Source organism: Mus musculus, chromosome 4 (assembly GCF_000001635.26).
Source record: "Mus musculus strain C57BL/6J chromosome 4, GRCm38.p6 C57BL/6J".
NCBI lineage: Eukaryota > Metazoa > Chordata > Mammalia > Rodentia > Muridae > Mus > Mus musculus.
This window is the reverse complement of record NC_000070.6, coordinates 80910384-80930183: the sequence shown is the minus strand read 5'-3', so window position 1 is coordinate 80930183 and position 19800 is coordinate 80910384. Positions and strand designations below refer to the sequence as shown.

General features: G+C 41.6%; 1 protein-coding gene across 1 annotated transcript in view; it reads right to left on the bottom strand.

Annotated features, from left to right (window-relative positions):
- The window catches only part of Lurap1l (leucine rich adaptor protein 1-like), a 43616-nt gene extending 24118 nt beyond the window's left edge, over positions 1–19498 (bottom strand). Inside the window, exon 1 of the mRNA NM_026821.5 lies at positions 18539–19498. Coding sequence (NP_081097.2) covers positions 18539–18829 — 291 coding nt within the window. The 5' untranslated portion in view covers positions 18830–19498. The remainder of the gene's footprint in view (positions 1–18538) is intronic.
- Between the last annotated feature and the right edge of the window lie 302 nt (positions 19499–19800).

Below are 19800 nucleotides of genomic sequence, written 5' to 3'. Positions count from 1 at the left end.
GAAGGATCCTGTAGCAGCGTCGTTCTTCCTGGCCAGCTGGGCGCACGCAAGAAGTGGTGCCCGAAACCCGGGAACAAGAAACATCTTCAGGCACGAGCGAAGACCCCCTGCTACAGGGAGGATTCAGAACTGCATCACGGGGAAGGAGTGGTTAATAAAGGTTCTCATAAAACAGACTGTTGAGAAGGATCCGGCGTGGATTCAGAACTCTTCAGCTGGGGAACGGTACTGATGAAGAGAAAGAAGAAAGATGAAGACTGAATAAACTGCTGTTAGAAGGACTGGTGGTCGCATCGTTCTTGCTGGTCGAGAGCGGGCGCGACAATTGGTGGCCCGTACGGGGAACCGACTCCCCCACCAAGTTCAGAACTTTCAGCAGTCAGTGGTTGCCGGCAGGGTAAGTTCATGGTGAGTGAAACTTGGGACCCCAGGAGTTTGGGAAGCACCTCGGATAAAATAGAGGTGAGCATAAAGTTGCCAGGAAGTAGGCACAAAGTAACCCAGGAGTTTGGGAAGGACCTCCGATAAAATAGAGGCGAATATAACGTTGCCAGGAAGCAGGTACAAGGTAACTAAAGGTTCATGGTTTTGGGATAAGTTAAGGTTCCCGGTTTCAGGACAGATTAAGGAACTATGATAACCTCAGTGTAGTGATCAATAGATTCTCGCTGTGTAGTTATGCTTTTTTCTCCCATTGACCCTTTGTGGGTAGGTCTGATAGTTTTGGTCTTGTTTGTTCTGATATATGGACTCTGTTACTGTTTGAATCGAGAGGCAGTCAAGACAGGTCAGAAAATCCTTACAGAGCAACAGGAAAGTATGTCGGAAAAGGAGAAGGGCTTTAAAAGAAAAAGGAAAAAGAAAGAAGACACAGTAAAATCAGGTGAACAGAAAGGACGAAACAAAAGAGCCGAGGTGGAGGAGGAAGGCGAATTAGCTTCTGTGCCTCCTCCCTATGCCTCCTCAGCATCCACCTGTAGGCAGACCTTCTGTCCAGAGATTTGGCGTATTGACTCCCCAGATGGACACACAGGTGATTGAGGTTATGGTCTCATCACCACGAGGTATTGTGTCCATCCCCCCTGGGGATCGAGTAGATCAGGTGTTGACGTGGGCGAGAGGGTCTGTTTGTGTGTTTCCACAGGACCAGATGGAACCTCTTTGGGTGCCAGAGAGATTGGTGAGACGCTGCAAGAATGAGGCTCCTGATCCAGTTGCCCCTGTGGATATGGTGGATGATCCCACAAGCACAAAGGATGGAGCCGAGATGAGAGATCCTTTCGGTATTCCAGAAGCCGATACCAGCTCGACATGATATTCTTTCCACGCTTTTTGATCCCTGAATTCCCCTTAAAGAGATAGCCCCTCTGGCTATCTATCCCTTGCTTCAGGGAAGATGAGCGGGGATGAGAGCCCTGGGATGTATGCTTGTTATAGTGTGTGTGTGTTTTGTGTTTGGCACATGTGTTAGGTGCAGAGTGTGCGGCCCGCACTTTCGCCATGGTAGCGTAGGCTTTTGCTGCAGTGGAGGCGGGACAATCTCCTCAGATTTGGTTTGCCGCTCTAAAAGAAATTATGCTGCGTTATGCCGTGGGGTGCGAGGCTAAGCACTGCACAGAGGATAGCTTGCTGTTGGCATCCTGTGGAAGGCACGTCTGATTGCATGAAGGTTCAGTGTCCTAGTTCCCTTCCCCCAGGAAAAATGACACGGGAGCTGGCCAAGACCTCTCTGGGTGATGAGCCTAAGGGATGGTTTTGTGTAGGGCCCCTATGCTTGCACACTGGGGATCAGACCTCTACCTTCACCCATGAGGCTTGCTTGCAGCAATTAAGAGCTGGCCATAGATTAATCGGCATCCTGGCCCTTTGATGCACCTGCCGCAAGCAAAACACAATCTCCCCAGGAGTGGCTTGGCATGACTGAGAGGTAGTCAGTGATAAGACTCCCTGGGCATGTCACCAACCTAAGACAGGGATCAAACCAATGCTGTTTGTCACCCAAGGACGGGTAAGGGGCATGGCTGCGGGGGGCTATCTACAGACATTCTCTCTGCCAAAAAAGAAAAAAGGGGGAATTGTGGGGAGCGGGTGTGGCGGCAGTCCCAAAGGCGCCAGAGACTGTAGCTAAGTCATATGACTTGCACCTGACTTCCTCATATAAGACACAAACATCTTGAGTGCTGCGCAGGTGTACCAGGATACAGGTGAATCCAAATTGATGGAGATTTGCCCCTGCTGCCCTGATTAGCTGAAGCTGCGTGCCTGGTGAGGTGGCGTGGCCTGCTGTGCATGGATGGGAACTGAGAGTATAAAAGAGTGAGAGGCCCAGGGTTCGGGGGAGATATAAAAACAAGGGAGATATAAACAAGGGAGATATAAAAACAAGGGAGAGATATAAACAAGGGAGATATATGGAGAAAGAAGAAACAGGACTGAATAAATGTGTGCAGAAGGATCCTGTAGCAGCGTCGTTCTTCCTGGCCAGCTGGGCGCACGCAAGAATACAGAGAAACCCTGTCTCAAAAAAACCAAAAATAAATAAATAAATAAAATCTTTTACAAAAAATCTTAAAAGGTAGCCTATGAGCATGTTAATTTGCATGACTATGAACTCACTTAACTATAAAGGCAGAGTATCCTGTTCACCTTAAATGTAAACAATAAAAATTATTATGCATAAATTTTTAAATGTTTGTCATATTCAAGGGAGCTAGAATTGTTTATTTGTTTGCTCATTTAGTTATTTAGTTATTTACAGACTGGCTGGCCTGAAACTATGAAGACCAAGCTGGCCTTCTCTAACTAAAGGTATGCACCATCACACATGGCATGAAAATAATTGTGCTGAATTTTATTTCTGATAAAAAATTTGGTTGTTTATTTGGCTCAAAGGGTTATTTAAAAGTTGACTTTAGTATAGCAAATGTGTCTGATCATCTGGCTGTCAGCACACCTTTAATCCCAGCTCTTGGCAGGCAGAGGCAGGAGGATTTCTTAGGAGTTTCAGGCATCCTGGACACATAGAGATCCATGCCAGCAAGGCTACAATTTGGGACCCTACCTTCAAAATAAGAAAGAGGAAATAAAAAAGAAGGAAAGGGGGAAGGAAAGGAAGGAGAGAGGAAGGGGGAAAGAGGAAAAAGACAAAAAAAATATAGCCAATCCATATAACTTAAGGGACAATCATTTTCATTTATGACAATTAAAGCTAAACATCTGCTAGTGACACTATACTGCCCTGAAGGTTTGTGTGTCTGAACTTGGTTGATAAATTCCTAAGTGACTGTTTCAATCCACCAATGAAAAGATGGCATGCATGTCAGCATAAAAATTGTAGACAATAATAAAAAAACATAGTTAATGGTAGGGGTACAATACTGTATTTTATGAAATGTACAAACTCAGGATTGATGATATACTGACAAGGTTGTTTAAATTCCTCTAATATATTCTAATGATAACTTAATATTAGATAAAGACAATATCTTCCCCAAAAGGAAAAACTCTACAACTTGGACACAGAACATTCCTGCATGATTCTATCCTGTTATATACGATATCATGCTTGTTTTAAAGGGAAATTCAAGTAGGATTCAATAAATAAATTAAAAAAACAAGTAGGGCTCACTTCTCACAATTTACTGATACAAACGGGGATGACAAAGGCTTTACAATTACTGACTCAAAAAAGGTGGTTGAGAATACAAATATACTTGTGCTTTCTATTCTTAGCCTCTAATATTGCTAATTCTGAAAATTGCTACTGCCAGATTCAATGTCTCACAAATAGCTGCTCTAGCACTACAAATTAGCATATATCCAATGTTAATTCATCGCCTCTAGTTTTGCAGGACCACAGATGAGGATGATAAAAGCAGATGCCTGACATATGGCAACAGATGGGTCAACACACTTAAAGAGCTGCTGGGAATAGAATGATTTGATTTCCTCAATTTATATATTAAAAAAAAAAATGAAAGGAGTGAAGCAGACGGCATCCAAGCGAGGCAGGTTTACTAGGCTACTAATTTTCCCAGTTCTTATGGGTCCTTCAAAACTATGGGACTTGCAGCTTGCTAGTGTGTTTCATGACACAATGTCAGTCTTATCCAGGTAGACAAATTCATAAACAAACATCAGAGACTGTAGATAAGAACTTGCTACATGGCAGAATATGACAGTTGGTGGCGAGAATTATTAGAGCAGATGGTACATGATGAATTAATTCATCAGGACATGTCCAGACATCAGCTCCCAAGGCCAAGTATATGATTCTTGTGCATGTGATTGCCTAACCTAATATGACCTGAAATTTTTCATTTGCAATGCTATACTTCTTCATGCCTTTCATTATAGTGCGGACATAGGAAAGAGTAACGCATAAAACTTTGACTTAAGTATGACAGTGTTGAGACACCCTGAGGTAGATGTCTGCCTAGAGAAGTAACATTACATTATTGTGCAGGAGTAAGGGAAATTCCACCATTACTTGGAGGTAGTTCCAGAGTTGATGACAAGGGAGCAGTGTCCACACAGTGAAAACGAATGCCTGGGTTTTGTTGGGTAGCATTTTTTAAAACACATTCTTAGCCATGAATGATGTCAAATTACATACTTTCTCTTGGTTATAAAATTTTTAAATGAAGTTTTGTTTTGTTGATTTGATTTCTCCCTGCTAGGTCAAGTTAAAACAAGATAAAACTCTTAAACAAAACCCTTATAGAATTTTCTAAATTAAAACAAAACCTTCATACTTCCCCTACATTTGAACACATGAACAACAAAAGCTCATCTTTCACACAACCACTCAGGAGAATATGAGATGCTTTTATGGCAATTAAAATCTTGGCAGACACAGCTTCAAAATCTAATGTGTATTGCATCGAGACTTCTCTGACATCAGTAAAACCACCTGGCTTCTGTGGTCTGTGTCTTTCCCCTGGTTCTGGATCATGATTGCAAACCAAATGCAGAACTTGTCTCTTAATGAGTTGCCTGCACTGCTTCTGTTCAGAAATCAGACTGTTAAATTCTCAGTGCCACTTTTTTTTTTCCTTCCAGTAACAGCAGGATCAGCTTCCTGGGCTGATTTTTGCAATTATCAGAGTTCACTGCTCTGGAGTCAGGCTAAGGGAGGACCTGCAGTGAGGTGCTGAGTTCTGCAACGAGGTGAAGTTCTCTTCAGTACAGCTCCAGCTGATGGCAGAGAACGTTCTGTTCTGCCAGCCACACACTATGCAGTCAGAGGAGCGCTGTGTTCTTTTCCTATCGGTTTTGGTTTATCATTTTATAGAGAGATTTTTAATTTTCAAGGTAGCTTTCATACTGACAGGGATATATCCCAATAACAATAACAGTACAGACAACAGGAAGTCATCATTAAACAGCTTTAGTGTCATACACTATAACTAATTCACAATGTATGTCCTTTTACCTACACTTAATAACATTCCTAAATGCTGTACTCTTTTACAGAAAAAAATTCAAAGAGACAAGAGAAACCTCCATGAGGAATTTGCCATGTAAAAACAATGACATTTATCCCTTGAGCTAGGAATTATTTGGTCATAACATGAATGTATAAAATATTCATGAAAATTAAAGTCTAAGAAACGAGTTAACCATATAATACCATAGGGCTGCACACATAAAAGACATTTTCAGGTAATACAAATGATGTTTGAGACAGTCACATAGAGAAAGCAGAGATGGCTCATAACTTCAGAGTCTTGGCTGCTCTTCCAGAGGACTCAGATTCAATTCCCAGCACCCTTAGGGTGGCTCACAATCATCGTTAACTCCAGCTCCAGATCATGCCAACGCCCTCTTGACCTCTCTGTCCACCAAGCATGCAAGACAAACATGCAAGCAAAACACACACACATACAAATAAATAAATCATTTTTTTATGACAGTTACATGGGGAAAACCTAAAAAACAATATCAAGCAAAAGCCTGGGTTCCCGCAAAGGATAGAAATGGTGAAGCATATCTTCTACAATGAAAACAACTGCAGAAGAAAACACCCAAATGAAATGAAAGTGCCCTCAATAGACGATGCAGTCTGCACGGTGTGATCAGACTCGCGTGCCTCCTAGGAGTGGAGAATTATGGAGTTGGTTCATTAGGATGATTTAAATATTAAATTTTTTTCTTTAGAAAACTCAATATGGTAACCCGGGCAACTTGAATTTATGGAGTTTGTATTAGGAAGCCACAAAACGATTATAAAAGTGGAATTTGAGTCAATAGGAAGAAACAAATATTTTTGAAGTATTTATATCATATACAAGCTTAATAGTCTTGTTTCTACTCTCTTTCCAAAAACACGCCGTTATGGTTTACTTGACCCCACATTTCATTCCGCAGTAATCAACAGTGTTTTCATGTTTACGGCTGGTTCCAAAGTATGCCTATTAAAGATACTAGATGTAAAACACATGGAAACTGTTTATCGCCAAGGAAAAGAAATGCGAGAAAACGAGCAAGCATGCAAAAGCATCCCTACCTCCAATCGATAACTTCCCTAAAAGAGCAACTGGAATTGGTCCTTAGTGATATTCAGCCATATTCACACTTCTTAGTTTGGCATTCTCTTCTTTAGGCGTATTCAACCCTTTTTCTTAATCTCATTTCCACTAATTCTGAACACATGATCATCCATTTGTCTCAATCATTCTTATTACGGCTTCAAAATTAATCAGCACTGCTCACTATGTCTGATTTGCTGAAGCTATTTAAACAATCACATGTCTCCTCAAAGGGGCACTCTTACAAATTAAGTACCTTATATTCACCTGTTCCTCCAATGCTGAATTCCTGTACTCTCTTAAATTCTAAAGCTGTGTAAATTGGACATGGTTCTATCTACTGAGAGATCCACAAAGGAACAAAATCAAAGCCAACATTAAGCAAACTGTAACTAATTGTTTGACCCGCAGGATAAGTCAAAATTAACGATATGTAATATGGGAGCTAAGGTTGGAAGGGAGGGAAGAGACAGGAAAAGGCGAGTGAGCCTTCTGAAGGGTCTGAGGACTAGAAATGGGGTTCCAGTTGGGAAATAAGGTACTAATGTGTAGCTCCTGAGCCCAGCATCAAATAAACAGTTATGAAATAGTAGTTTTCTTTATAAAAACAACAAAAACGCATGCTTTATTAAAATACCTTGGAGATTTGACAACAATTTTAATACCCCAGAAATTAAATTATTTAATAATAACCCATGCCTTGTTACCTGATTCATTGTAAGTAACCTGAAATCCATGTCTCCAGTGTTATCTGTACCCTGTGTGGGGTTCATCACAGGAATCAATATTACTGATAACTAAAAATGTGTGCTGTGTTTACGTCATGCCTTCTGCTGAAATATTTCCTGAGGCATAGCTGCAGAGCCCCATCTAGGGAACATCCTTACATTGTTAAATGGTGTGCACACATGAGTTTTCATCTGTGTCTGGTCCAACAAGAAGTGAGGATTTGGAAACATGTATATTAACTCTGGATTCTATGAATAGTACTTAGGTGAAACACACAGATACCTAGCTATGACAAAATTAATTCCTGTAGAAGGGCACAGAGCAAGCACGTAGATTTCTGTTGGACTAATTTTCAAGAGTATGAATCAATCTGACTTCCTAACTTTAATTCCTTTCTTTGCTCTCGGAAGAGTTGATACATTTGAGCAGCACCAAATACTCTACACATAAGAGTAACTAAGAGGCATAGGATTTTCAGGTTGCTTCTTCCTAATGCAACAAAACCAAGTCAACAATGATTAAAAAAAAAAAATCATAACACTACATTCCTCTGTAAGCACTGGGTGGAATCCAAATGGAGTCCATTTGTCTCGAGACTGAATGCAAACAAACATGACCCAGCAGTTCATGTGGTGAAACTCCAGAACATTCCCAGTAGTGATGCTGGACTTTTGGAATTAAAGTGTAAATGGAAATGAATTTCCTCTATTTATATTGGCCAAGCCCTGACACCTGGAACAAACAGTTTTGGAAGTGGGAAAGCTGGCCTGTCTTTATCAGTGTGAATTCCCTCCACTTCTGTATCTTCATTCCCAAATCAGCAGTGCAAGAATTAGATATTGCTCCTAGGAGAGTCAACTAATGATAAATGGTTATGAGTAAGAGTTACAGCATAGCTGATAATCCCTTTGGCCCACTTGATTTCGGGTGCCAATGAAGATGATGGTGTAATCTAATGACCATATCCAGACTCACAACATGAACCTAAATCACTGCAGACATCTTAGAAAATGTTTTCATCTTGTTCCATGCACAGCAGTGGAGAATAGAGATTCCATTCCCCTTTGGTAGGCGATTACTGTGACACGTATAGGTTGCTATGTGGTGGCTTATGATTTTCCAGGCTTCTAAAGGATGACCACTAAAAGCCAGTGGATGAACCAGAGCTCTGGAATTTGAAGAGCCACTACTAAATTCTTTTTCCCCTAGTTTGAGTTCTAGTAATAACACATGAATCTGGGTTGATATTAAGTCCAGTGTCTACTAAAATAAGACTCCCTGTATTCTTGTCCATTTTCTCTACTGGCAAATCCACATGCACAAAGACAATAAATGGATGAATTATACAGACTATCCCTCACATATCTACTACAGGTACTTCTAAGCTAAGTTTTAGAAATTTCCAAATAAGGGATAATTGATACAAGAACATTTACTATAAGGCACACACAAAAAGCAAATCTTAAAAATGAAATAATGCAGTTATGAAGAGCATCTATAAAGGATAAAATTATATTTGATTGCCTGGAATTTTCAGGACAACAGTCTTTGGTAAACACTGGTTATAGCCAAATTAAAGAAAATTAAGTGGAGAGTTTTCAAGTTCTCTATCTATCTATATATATATATATATTTGTACATATATATGTGTGTGTATAGTTATTATTATTAAATATAATCCTCCAAGCAAGGCTGCACTTTACAAGCCACATGTAATGTAGTGCATGCAGAGAGTGTAGTCCTACTTGTTTCACTTCCTCCTTAACCAGTAACGAGAGTACTAGGCAAAAAGTCATTGACAGACACAATTCTAAGGCACATACTATATGCCAGATATAGACTATAGCCACTGTACTGAGATAGAGGCCACACATGTTACACTCATCGTCTAATTGTAATTTTATAACCTGAAGAGTGATGGAGACACAGGGGGAAGTACTTTGAGAACTATGGAAATGGTTCTTATGAGATACATGCATCTCAAAAGAGACATCATTTTGCTACTGTTGTGAATCATAATGTAAATATCTGATACACAGGATTTCTAATATTTGACCCCCTTTGAAGAAAAGCTGATTGATATTTGGTCTCTAGAGGCTTAGTGTTCCATCACAAAAACTTCTAAGGACAAATCTGTATTCAATGGGGAAGAGTGAGATATGTTAGTGATTATTTCATTATTGTGCAACATCATACCCAGGAGAGGCAAAAAGACACTGCCCATGCAGAATGTCTGCCTTGGGTAAATCCTCATTAAGTTCCTGAGAAGTAGAGCCGCACAGCAATATTATACTTGCTGTCTTTAGAGATTTAAGAATCATTTGTGGGGAGTGTGTGTGTGTGTGTGTGTGTGTGTGTGTGTGTGTGTCTTTTAGAAAGAGGGCGAATGAAGAGAGTGAGTTGGACAGACATAAAGTTTAGAGGGCCCTGGGTAAGCACAATACATTGATTTGGTCCCTGTTTTTTGTTTCCAACCTTTAATAAAAGTCTAAAATATTTCAAATCAAATGAATTTTAAATGTCTGCCACATATTTAGAATTTTCCCTGTAGAGGATTTGAATTAGAAAGGCTGATTATAGGCGGGAAAATTCCATGCACTGGTACTTCTCAGAAGGCAAAGCCTGATGATTTGGGGAAAGGCAGTATTCACACAGCTGTGTACAGACAAAAATATCCAGACGGAAATATACAGTTACTGGTTTTGTTGCAACACTAGATTATGTAATGGTCATTTTAAATCTTTCTAATTAATATAGTTTCAAATGAACATACACATACACAAATAGATTGATTCATTGAAACTCCTACCAATATTATGATCCTAGAGAGAACATTAAAGAAACCTAGAGTTTCTCTTCCTACCCACTCTTCTTTCCCATGTGAACCTTGTTTATGTGATGGTCACTATAAGTTTTCTGTTTCAAATACCTCAATATAATGTGTCCAAGCCACACTGCCCTCATAATGTCCTGGTTCCAGACTAAACAGTAAGCCAAGGACAGTTCATACCCTAAAACTATCTAGCTGTCATGTGCCACTGTCAAATTATTACTCCTCTTCAGCTAAAAGTGTGCAAACTGCACCAGGCATCTTTCTTTCTCTATGTGTATGAAAGAACATGAATTCTAACCTTTTCTGTGTCTCTGCTAAATTGTTTCTTTACCTGCAAACCTCAAAATCTCATTACAGAGCAGGAGAGAGTGGCAGAAGTAGGTGTGAGTGCTCTCTGTGCAGGGGCAAAGAAGAGTGCTTCCTTCTGGGCTGTGCTCTGTCAACATACCTAGCCCTGTGGTTACCTAGATAGGCTTTACCCAAAGGCAGTGGGACCTACAGCCAGGAACACATTTCCCCACACTCTTTCAAAGGAGATAGAAAATAGTTTTCTTATTTCTTTTTTATGTCTACTGCCACAATCACAGGCAGCAAGAGGATGTTGCAGACTCTCATCAAGAGCCTAGTTCCAAATGCCTGGGTTTGGCCTGTGTTCTTTGTTCTACTCTGGAAAAGTGCTGCTGGCACACTCCAAACATGAAAGCTGGAAATAGACTGAGGTATACTTTAGTTCACAGTTAGCTCTAAGGAAATGGCTAAGTCATTGGGAGACACAGGCATCGAATCAATTAGTTACAGTGATGTCCTAGAATCAACTGTATTGTAGGAGAAAAAAGAGTGAGCCAATAACCAATTGGGATTCAGGATCTAATGCAGCCACATCAGGAGTGGCAAATGATGAGACATCTGCATAATTTTGTCAGACTTTCACTCCATGAAAACCTTTTACCAGAGGCTCATTAATGTCTTTTAAACGGTAACAGTATTTCACTATAGAGAGGTTTCTGTCAGTTCAGTCCTTTATCTACCTATAACTCATTAAGTTTTACAGTGTGACTAACACCACAGATCTAAATGATAAAACCAAGTTATATCTGAGGGCCCCCATGTGCATTATCTCTGTGATGCAATTTATAGTCTCATTGTAGAGTCAGAAAACTAAAGTGGAGGTTCTGGTTGTAGCCTATGAGTCATGCACAATTCTAAAAAGAAGAGTTTCTGTACCCTTAATTATTTCTAATCTTCTGGTCGTCTTGGCAAGGATTATTTTTTTCTGTCTAAAAACCTTGAAATTGCTTTCCGGGAGCTGAATGCTTTTTTTTTTTTTCTCACCTACTCTTGCTGGCAGTATTCAGGTTATCCTGAACTGCTGAGTGGAAGACTTTGCCACCACCTCAGAGCACTTATCAACCCAGCTAGACTATGGGGTTATGGGGCCAGCAAGCTCTATGGATCCCCCTCTCTCTTCCCTACCCCATGCTGGGGTTACAGGCTTTACTGCTGAGGCTTTAAATTCAGGTTCATGGGGTAGCTCTGAAAACACTAAGCATTGTGCCACCTTCCCAGACCCTGCCTAAGTTAAGAGCCCCTTCCAAAGTCTACCAAGGCCCTTGCAAAGCAAAGAACTACCATTTGAATAGTAAAAGTATGGCATTGAAAGAAAAAAAACAAAACCAAGGGGATGGTAGACAGCTCAGCTGTTAAGACTACTTATTGTTCTTGTAGAGTTTTCTTTCCCATAACCTACAGGATGGATCACAAATCTGTAACTTCAGTTCCAGTGGATCTGGAGGACCCAATGATTCCATCTCATACTAACAGATGGTCATGGATTCCAAAGACTTTCATATGAACCTGAATTCCATAGTTGTGCCTTAACAACTAAAGTCTCAATGCAGGAAAACATCTTTTCAATATGGCTCACGTCGAAGGAGGATAGAAGGTATATTTTTATGTCAGCACAAGATGAACATTCTGAGTTTAAAATTCCCACACAACTTGTAGTCTTTTTTTAAACAATGTAGCATGCTCCTGTTATGCAACCTGCATGGAAGGAAATTCTTTTCTTCCAGAAAAACGTTCTTAGGATGGGTGTGGTAGTGCATTCCTTCACCATGAACACTTGAGGGGCACAGATAACTACCTGTGAGTTTGAGGCCAGCCAGGGTTGTACAGTGACACCCTGCTTCAAAAAGAAAGAAAAAAAATAGAAGGAAGAAGGATGGAAAGAAGGAAAAAAAGGAAGGAAGGAAGGAGGGATGGAAGGATGGACAGAAGGAAGGAAGGAAGGAAGGAAGGAAGGAAGGAAGGAAGGAAGGAAGGAAGGTAGGTAGGTTATTGAACCAGCATCATGGCTTAGCAGGTTTGATAACCTAAGTTAAAGCCCAGGACTTACACAGTAGGAAACTGATTCCTGAGTTGTCCTCAGTCTTTCTCACACATGCAAGCTCGGACATTAGTTTGTGGAAGGTTTTCAAGTTATATGTTTACCTTCTATGAGCTTCTAGCAAAGTGACATTAGAGCTGCTGTCAATGCAAGAGCCACTCATTATGCAAGTATGTCTCATAAGATTTAATTATTATGAGCAGAGACTAAAAGAAAGGCCACCGAGGGACTGCCCCACCTGGGGATACATCCCACATGCAGACACCAAACCCAAACACTATTAATGATGCCAAGAAGTGCTTGCTGACAGGATCCTGATACAGCTGTCTCCTGAGAGGCTCTGCCAGATCCTGACCAATACAGATGCAGATGCTTACAGCCAACCATTGGACTGAGCACAGGGAACCCAGTGGAGGAGTTGGGGAAAGGAATGAAGGAGCTGAAGGGGCCTTATCTGGCATCAGTGGGAGTGATGCCTCAATGTAGAGGAATACTAGGGTGATGAGGTGGGTGGGAGAGCACCCTCATAGAAGCAGGGGGAGGAGGATGGGATAGGGAGTTTGCAGTGGGGAAACCAGAAAAGGGGAAAACATTTGAAATGTAAACAAATAAAGTATCCAAATTAAAAAAAGGAAGATTTACTTATTACATTCAAAATACTAACATTAAATGCCCATAAAGACAGAAGCAGCTACTGCTGGGTACTAACTGTCCTCCATGTCTTTATCCCTAGGTTAAGCCCTTAATTTACATGGTTGCCAGGGTCACCTTATGAGTCAGGAGGGCTTATCCTCATGAGTCACACCCACAGCCAGGCTCCCCTGTCTCAAATGTAGCATCTGGCGCCCGCTGACATGTTGGTTTGTAATCATTCTCTGGCCAAATTATATTCCTATTTTATCTTTTCAACCATCTTGAGAACTCATTAAGGAAAATGTCTCCACTTCCCAGCTTCTACCTAGAGGCAACCAAGTCATAAAAATCTCCGTGCCTACACTGAAGTGTACCCAAAGCCAAGTGTGAAGCTAGTAAAATTAAAACTTGCTTTTAAGGGAATTTTGAAGGTTTTTTTTTTTTTATTACAAAAATAAAGACACCATTTAAAATAGGGAGGGGGCATAGTAAAAAAAAAAATTATTAAGACCAGTATCCATAAAAGTCAAGCAGAAATCTATTTTCAAGATTTTTCAAACATTTTAATTTGTGATCTGGTATCATTTATGATTTTTTTCTTTCAAAAAATTTAGATTTACTTATTATGCGTTTGAGTGTTTTGCCTGCATGTATGTATGTGGGTGTAGGGAACTGAACCAGGGCTCTCTGCAGAAATAGCAAGTGCTCTAAACTGCTGAGCCACCTCTTGAACCACTTTTTCTCCCATATGTATATCTGTGTCTAGTCCAAGGCACAGATTGACAACGAGCTGCAGTGTGTGATATGTTGTAGTAACAAAGTCTAAGTCACTAGCTTCAGATTTCTATTCTCACACATATAGAAGTCTGCAAACTATGGCTCCAGATATGGAAGTCAGGACCCAGGGTTTTCATGTCAGCTTTCACAGTGGCTCCAGCCTACCTGAAGATGTCAAGGGTCTGCACCTCTGAGAGCCCTGACTGGGATCCACGTGGTCACTTCCTCTCCTACTCCACAGCAGGACATTGATTTCGTAACTAATACTGGTCTAGGAAGGTAACCTCAGGACCATGCATTAGGTCCCTTGTAACTTCAATCTCCTATGGTCTGCTGATTGCCCCTATTATCTTCTTCATGTCGAATTTGCCACAGAGTAAATCTAGGAAAATGGTTTTCATTCTCAAGCTACAAGTATAATACAGACATTTTGAAGTAGTTTAACAACATTTTGAATAACTCATAAAGAAAGAGTATGTTTTAAGCTAGATTACTAAATATTTAAACAAAATTTGATAGAACTGATCTATACTTACTGGAAGAAGATTTCTGATATTATTAGATTATAAAATATAGTCATATATAATGAAATCCTCATCTTAAGAAAATTGTTTAAAATGAATCTTTGTATATAATGTGGGAAGAAAACACCAAGGAAGTCTCTTAAAGATAATACTTATTGTTGTATGTGTGTATGATATGTTTGAGGTCAATGGCATGTACCATTGTGTGTGTGTGTGTGTGTGTGTGTGTGTGTAGACCAGAGGACTACTGCTAGGGATAGTCACCTACTTTTCACATGTAGGATCCAAACTCGAATTCAGATTGCCAGGCCTGGCATCAAGTGCCTTTGCACACAGAGCCATTACAAAAACCCCAATATTGACTTTTTAAAAGGAAGACATTTTGTTCTTGTTCCCTAAGGTCAAAGGCAGGACTCTCTCTCACACACACACACACACACACACACACACACACACACGATTACTGACTGATAAATGAATACACATTCACAACAACCCCTGCCACATATCCCAAGGGCTTGTTCTGTGAGTTTCTTATCATTTTATGAGGTAAAATGCTAAGCTATCACAGATTTACAAGGGCTAAACTATATTTTTAAAAGAAAATTCCGGAATACAGACCAGTGTGGGTAAAAAGCACAGTACATAAAGTCAGGTGCCATAAGTTCAAATGATAATTTTATTCACTAATTAACTGTGTGGCCTTACCCTGTATTCTCAACCCATCTCTATGCTAAGGCAAAAGGTCTCTTTCCAAGTATGAATGAAAATACCTCCTTGCTGTAGTCTAATCTGAGGTGCAAATGATACGACACACATTACAATGAGCTGAGAAGTAATGACCAAATGCTATTGGGCAGATTTTGGTTTATCATCTATATATTTTGTTGTGTTGTGTTTTTGGTTTTGGGTTTTTTTTTTTTTTTTTTTTTTTTTTTTTTTTTTTTTTTTTTTTTTTTATGACAGGGTCTCACTGGGTAGCCCTGGCTGTCCTGGAACTCTCAGAAGTCTGCTTGCATCTGCCTCCCAGGAGCTGCCAACCCTCACAGGCTTCTTGGGTAAATTTTGTATTAGAAGCTCAGTACCTACTCCAGTTTCAAAATAAATTTCACATGCAATTCTACATTTCTCTCTTGTAATTTTCCTAAAGTCAAAATCAGAACTGTTTGTATCAACATTTTTGTTACTTCCCCAAAACATTCTAAACTTAGATTTTTACCTTTTGTATCAAATTATGCTTACAAATGTCTTTATTCATATTTTCCTTACCCATGACACTATTTGAATTGTTAAGTAGGGTTTCAACATTAAGGAGTTTGGCCAGAAACAGCTTCTTACCCCACTTCAGTGTCTTTACCCACCTTTCTGCCTTTCAAACCACCTTCTAGATTTCTAAAAGCAATGACTACAACATTTACAGACAAGGTTAAAAGATGGTATCCATGGAAGCATAAACGGGGATGACAGAGGGCTGAAGGGATGTTTCAGAGGTGTTCCATGGGAAATGTGCTTGCCTCATAAGCATGAGGACCAGAGCTAGGGTTCCTAGCCTTCTCACAAACACCAAATGCATTCCTGAAATCCAGTGAACAAGCTGGCTAGCTAGACTAGACAAGTGGACGACGGATGCCTCAATACATAAGATGGAGACGGATGGAGGAAGGCACGTGATGTCAACCTACACGCATGTGCGTGCAGATGTGCATAGCTAAAATGAATATGCCTCCTCTGCCTCCTAAATGAAGCCAGTGTTGGAAAGATTTACTCAATGGAGACTTTTATTAGAACACAGAGTTTACCCCAAAGCATGGATCATGACATGCATTTTTCTTAGTCTACAGACATTGAGACGACACAGATTCATTAGTTTGTTGTGATTGTCCACTTGTCCTTTTAGAAATTAATACCAGAGTGCTGGAGAGATGGCTAGGCAGCTATGAGCACTTGTCGCTCTTTCATAGGACCTGTGTTCACTTCCAGCACCAGTATGGTAGCTCACAACTGTCTATAATTCCAGTTCTGGTGCACACAGCACTGTTTTCTGGCCTTTGAGGACACCAGGTGTGAATGCAGGGTACAAACATTCACTCAGAGAAACCATTCATACATGTAAAATAAAAATAATTAAAAAAAAAACCCTGATACATCATGATCATCATAAATAGCAAGATATATCTGAAAGAATTTTTTATCAACTTGGACATTTTCATTAGGAAAAATAGATGTATGGCAGACAGTCTTACTTGAAAATGACCAATTTTCCTTATCCTATAGAATTCAATACTACAAATAAAAGTCAAATAAGCATAAGAGATTTGAAAGCTCTTAATGGACACATTCATTGATTGAAAAGGTTTGTTGTTGCTGTGGTTGTTGTTTGTTTGTTTACATTCCTGTATTTAGTTTGTGAGGTATACACACATGTGCACGTGACACTACGGTGCTTGTGTGGAGGTCAGAGAGCAACTTGTGCGAGCTGATTCTCCATATGAATCCTGGGTATCAAACTCAGGTCATCCCACTTAGGAGTTAGCATCTTTACATCCTCTGAGGCCCGCGGTTCTCAACCTTTCTGATGCGTCCAACCTCATGTTGTGGTGATCCTAAACTATAAAATTATTTCGTTCCTATTTAATAACTGTAATTTTGTTTCAATGCAATCTATCTGATATGTGATGGGGTCTGGACCCACCTCTTCCTAGACCAGTAGTAACTTTGAACTTGGTAGATGTTTCAGATGCTCAGAGTCTAAGAAATCTCACCTCCTTTATTTTTTTATTGCATATTTCAGACCTCAATACTTACTAAGACATGGTAACTATGTAATAAATATTTGTAGTGATTAACATGTATTTAGGCAGCGAAATATGAATAATAATAAAAATAATTTGCAATGCACAAAGTATATTATACATATATACATATTCAGTTACATGTAGAAATATACATATATTTCAATATGTGGAACCTTTTCAAGTGGTAAGCTACTACGGGAGACATAAAGGCTTCAAGTAGACCAGGTTTAGAGGTCTAGCGAGGGTCTTTAAAGTGATATTCTATAGTCTTTTAATAGGTCATGATCTCTGAAGACTGTCATTTGGCTTGGAATTTATCTCTGAGGTCTCCCTATCACAGAAAATAAAAATGGAAGGAATCTTAGATGTGAACCCCCAGCAGGCTACTTTTGTAGGAAGCCCTTCAACACTCCCCCTCCCCCTGTTGAAATTTTCCTCCTCTCTAAGTTGGTAGAAAATGTAATTGGTTTGTGGCCATTTGCTTCAAAAGGCTTAGAAAGAGATAATTTCTTCCAATCAGCTCATCATTGTAAAGATCACAAACTGAGATCTGTAAAGGCCAAGACTCGCCCAAGAGCTCAAGGCAAATGAATGAATGCTTTAGTGTAAACACATCCGGAATAACGAGTCTTAGACCTACTTGACCCATTGTCCTAATCCGAGGTTCACAGAAATGGTAGAGAAAACAAGTGCTGATTGAGAACTAGAGGAAAGGGTAGGAGGCAGTCATTAGCAAATCCCTGGGCTGGGGTCACCTGCTCTCCAGGATCAAAACAGTGAAACAAGCCATTCACAAGCACATCAAGGGCGAGGAGCCATTGTTTTCAGAACCAGCTGTGGCGAATCTACTGAACAGTGGCCTTGGGACAGCTGCAGCTGCTGCAAGGGGAGGGTGGAGGAGAGCAAACTACAGCAGGCTGCAAGGACCCCGCCGCGCCACCTCCCGGCCAGCTGGGAGGCATTTCTGCGCTAAGTGCATTGGACTAAACCACCCTTTGAACCAAGGCAAAACATAAACGGCTCACAGCAGGCCCAGATCCGCGCAGTAACTGCCGGCCTTTAGCAGGCTAGTGCGGGAGAATCCGCGGCTGGCAGCTGCAGAGTGGTGCGCAGGGAGTAGCTCTATCAGAAAGTAGAGCCGAATGAGCTGCCAGGGCACCCCGTGACCGAGCAAAGTCCTCAGGGTTCAAGCTTAGCTGTAGCCGAGTCCAGAGGCGCGCTCCCGCACACCTCCTCCCAGCTTCTCCCCCCCCCCCCCCCCCCGCTCCTGTGCCACCCTCTCGGGTCCCAGGCCCCGGGTCCCCAAGTCGCCTCTGACGCATCACACTCACCATCTCCTGTCTGAGGATGTGCAGTTTGGTCTCTAACCTCTCCAGGGCGCTGGGGTGGCTACGTCGTGGAGAGCCAGAGGCAGGGGAGGATGACGACGAGGAGGACACGGAGGGCGCAAAGCTGCTGCAGCTACTGCTGCTGCTGCAGCTCCCACCAACCCCGCTGGGGTCCGCAGCCCCTTCCCGAGGCGCCAGCTCCTCCCCGCGCAGCGAGCGCGCTAGGCTCTCGGGCACTTTGCGCCCCAGCTTCAGCTCGATGTCTCTGAGGTCTGGCAGCGGGCTGTCTTCCATGACTCTTTGCGAGGGGCGACACTGACAGTAAAGGCAGAGGGCGCGAGGAGGCGGCGGCGGCGGCCTGGCGGACTCCGGAGCTCAGTACTGGGCTCCTCTGGCCGGGCCTGAGTCCCCGCGGTCGCCCGTGCGCTCCATGCCCCGGGCGCAGTCGGCAGATCTGCACCCGGCTGCAGTTTCAGGCTCTGCCGCTCCACAGCCAGCAAGATTAGCCAGATCGCTTCATTCCTTTCCTAGCTGGCCACTCCACCGCCAAGTTGAGTTAATTGATACTGCAGAGAAGAAGGGCAAAAGCTAGTACGTTATACCGAGAGACCCAAGAGAGAAATGGAACCTGCTCGATGCGGGGAAATTCCCATTTCAAACTGTCCATTCACATCCCAGCGCGGTTCACGGTGCCCATCTGGTATTACACCACACAGAATAACGAGGTGGCCACACTCCCGGGTCGTTTCATTTTCCAGCCATATGTCGCCAAGGATCAGACTATCTTAGACGGTCAGGAAAAAAAAAAAAAAATCTGATCAATGAAAGAAGTGGGTTCGTCCTGTGTGTAGGCGGTGTAGGCGCATTTTAGAAAGAAAAAAGAAAAAGACACGGTTAGCTTAGCTGGGGTTCAAGGGCTTCCTGGTTGCTGCAGCAGTGTCCTTTCCTTTTAGTCGGTCTCATCCAAGTCATTGTGTTCCTCCGAGCCTCGGAAACTTTAAACTCGACTGGCAGGTGGACCAAAGCAGAGCCAACCCCTGTACCGTATGTCACAGACAAGAAGGGCAGCAAAATCTTCCCAACCCTGATGTTAAGAAACTGAAATGCAAATCCTGCCTCAGCTGAGCATACCCATATTAGGTTACTAAGTTAAAAGTTGCCCTGCTGAAGTCCCCTGACAGCTACAACCTGTAGAACACATTTTTAACATTAGAGGCAGAAGAATGGCTAAATTTTATGTCGTTTTCCACCCCCCCCCCCAACTT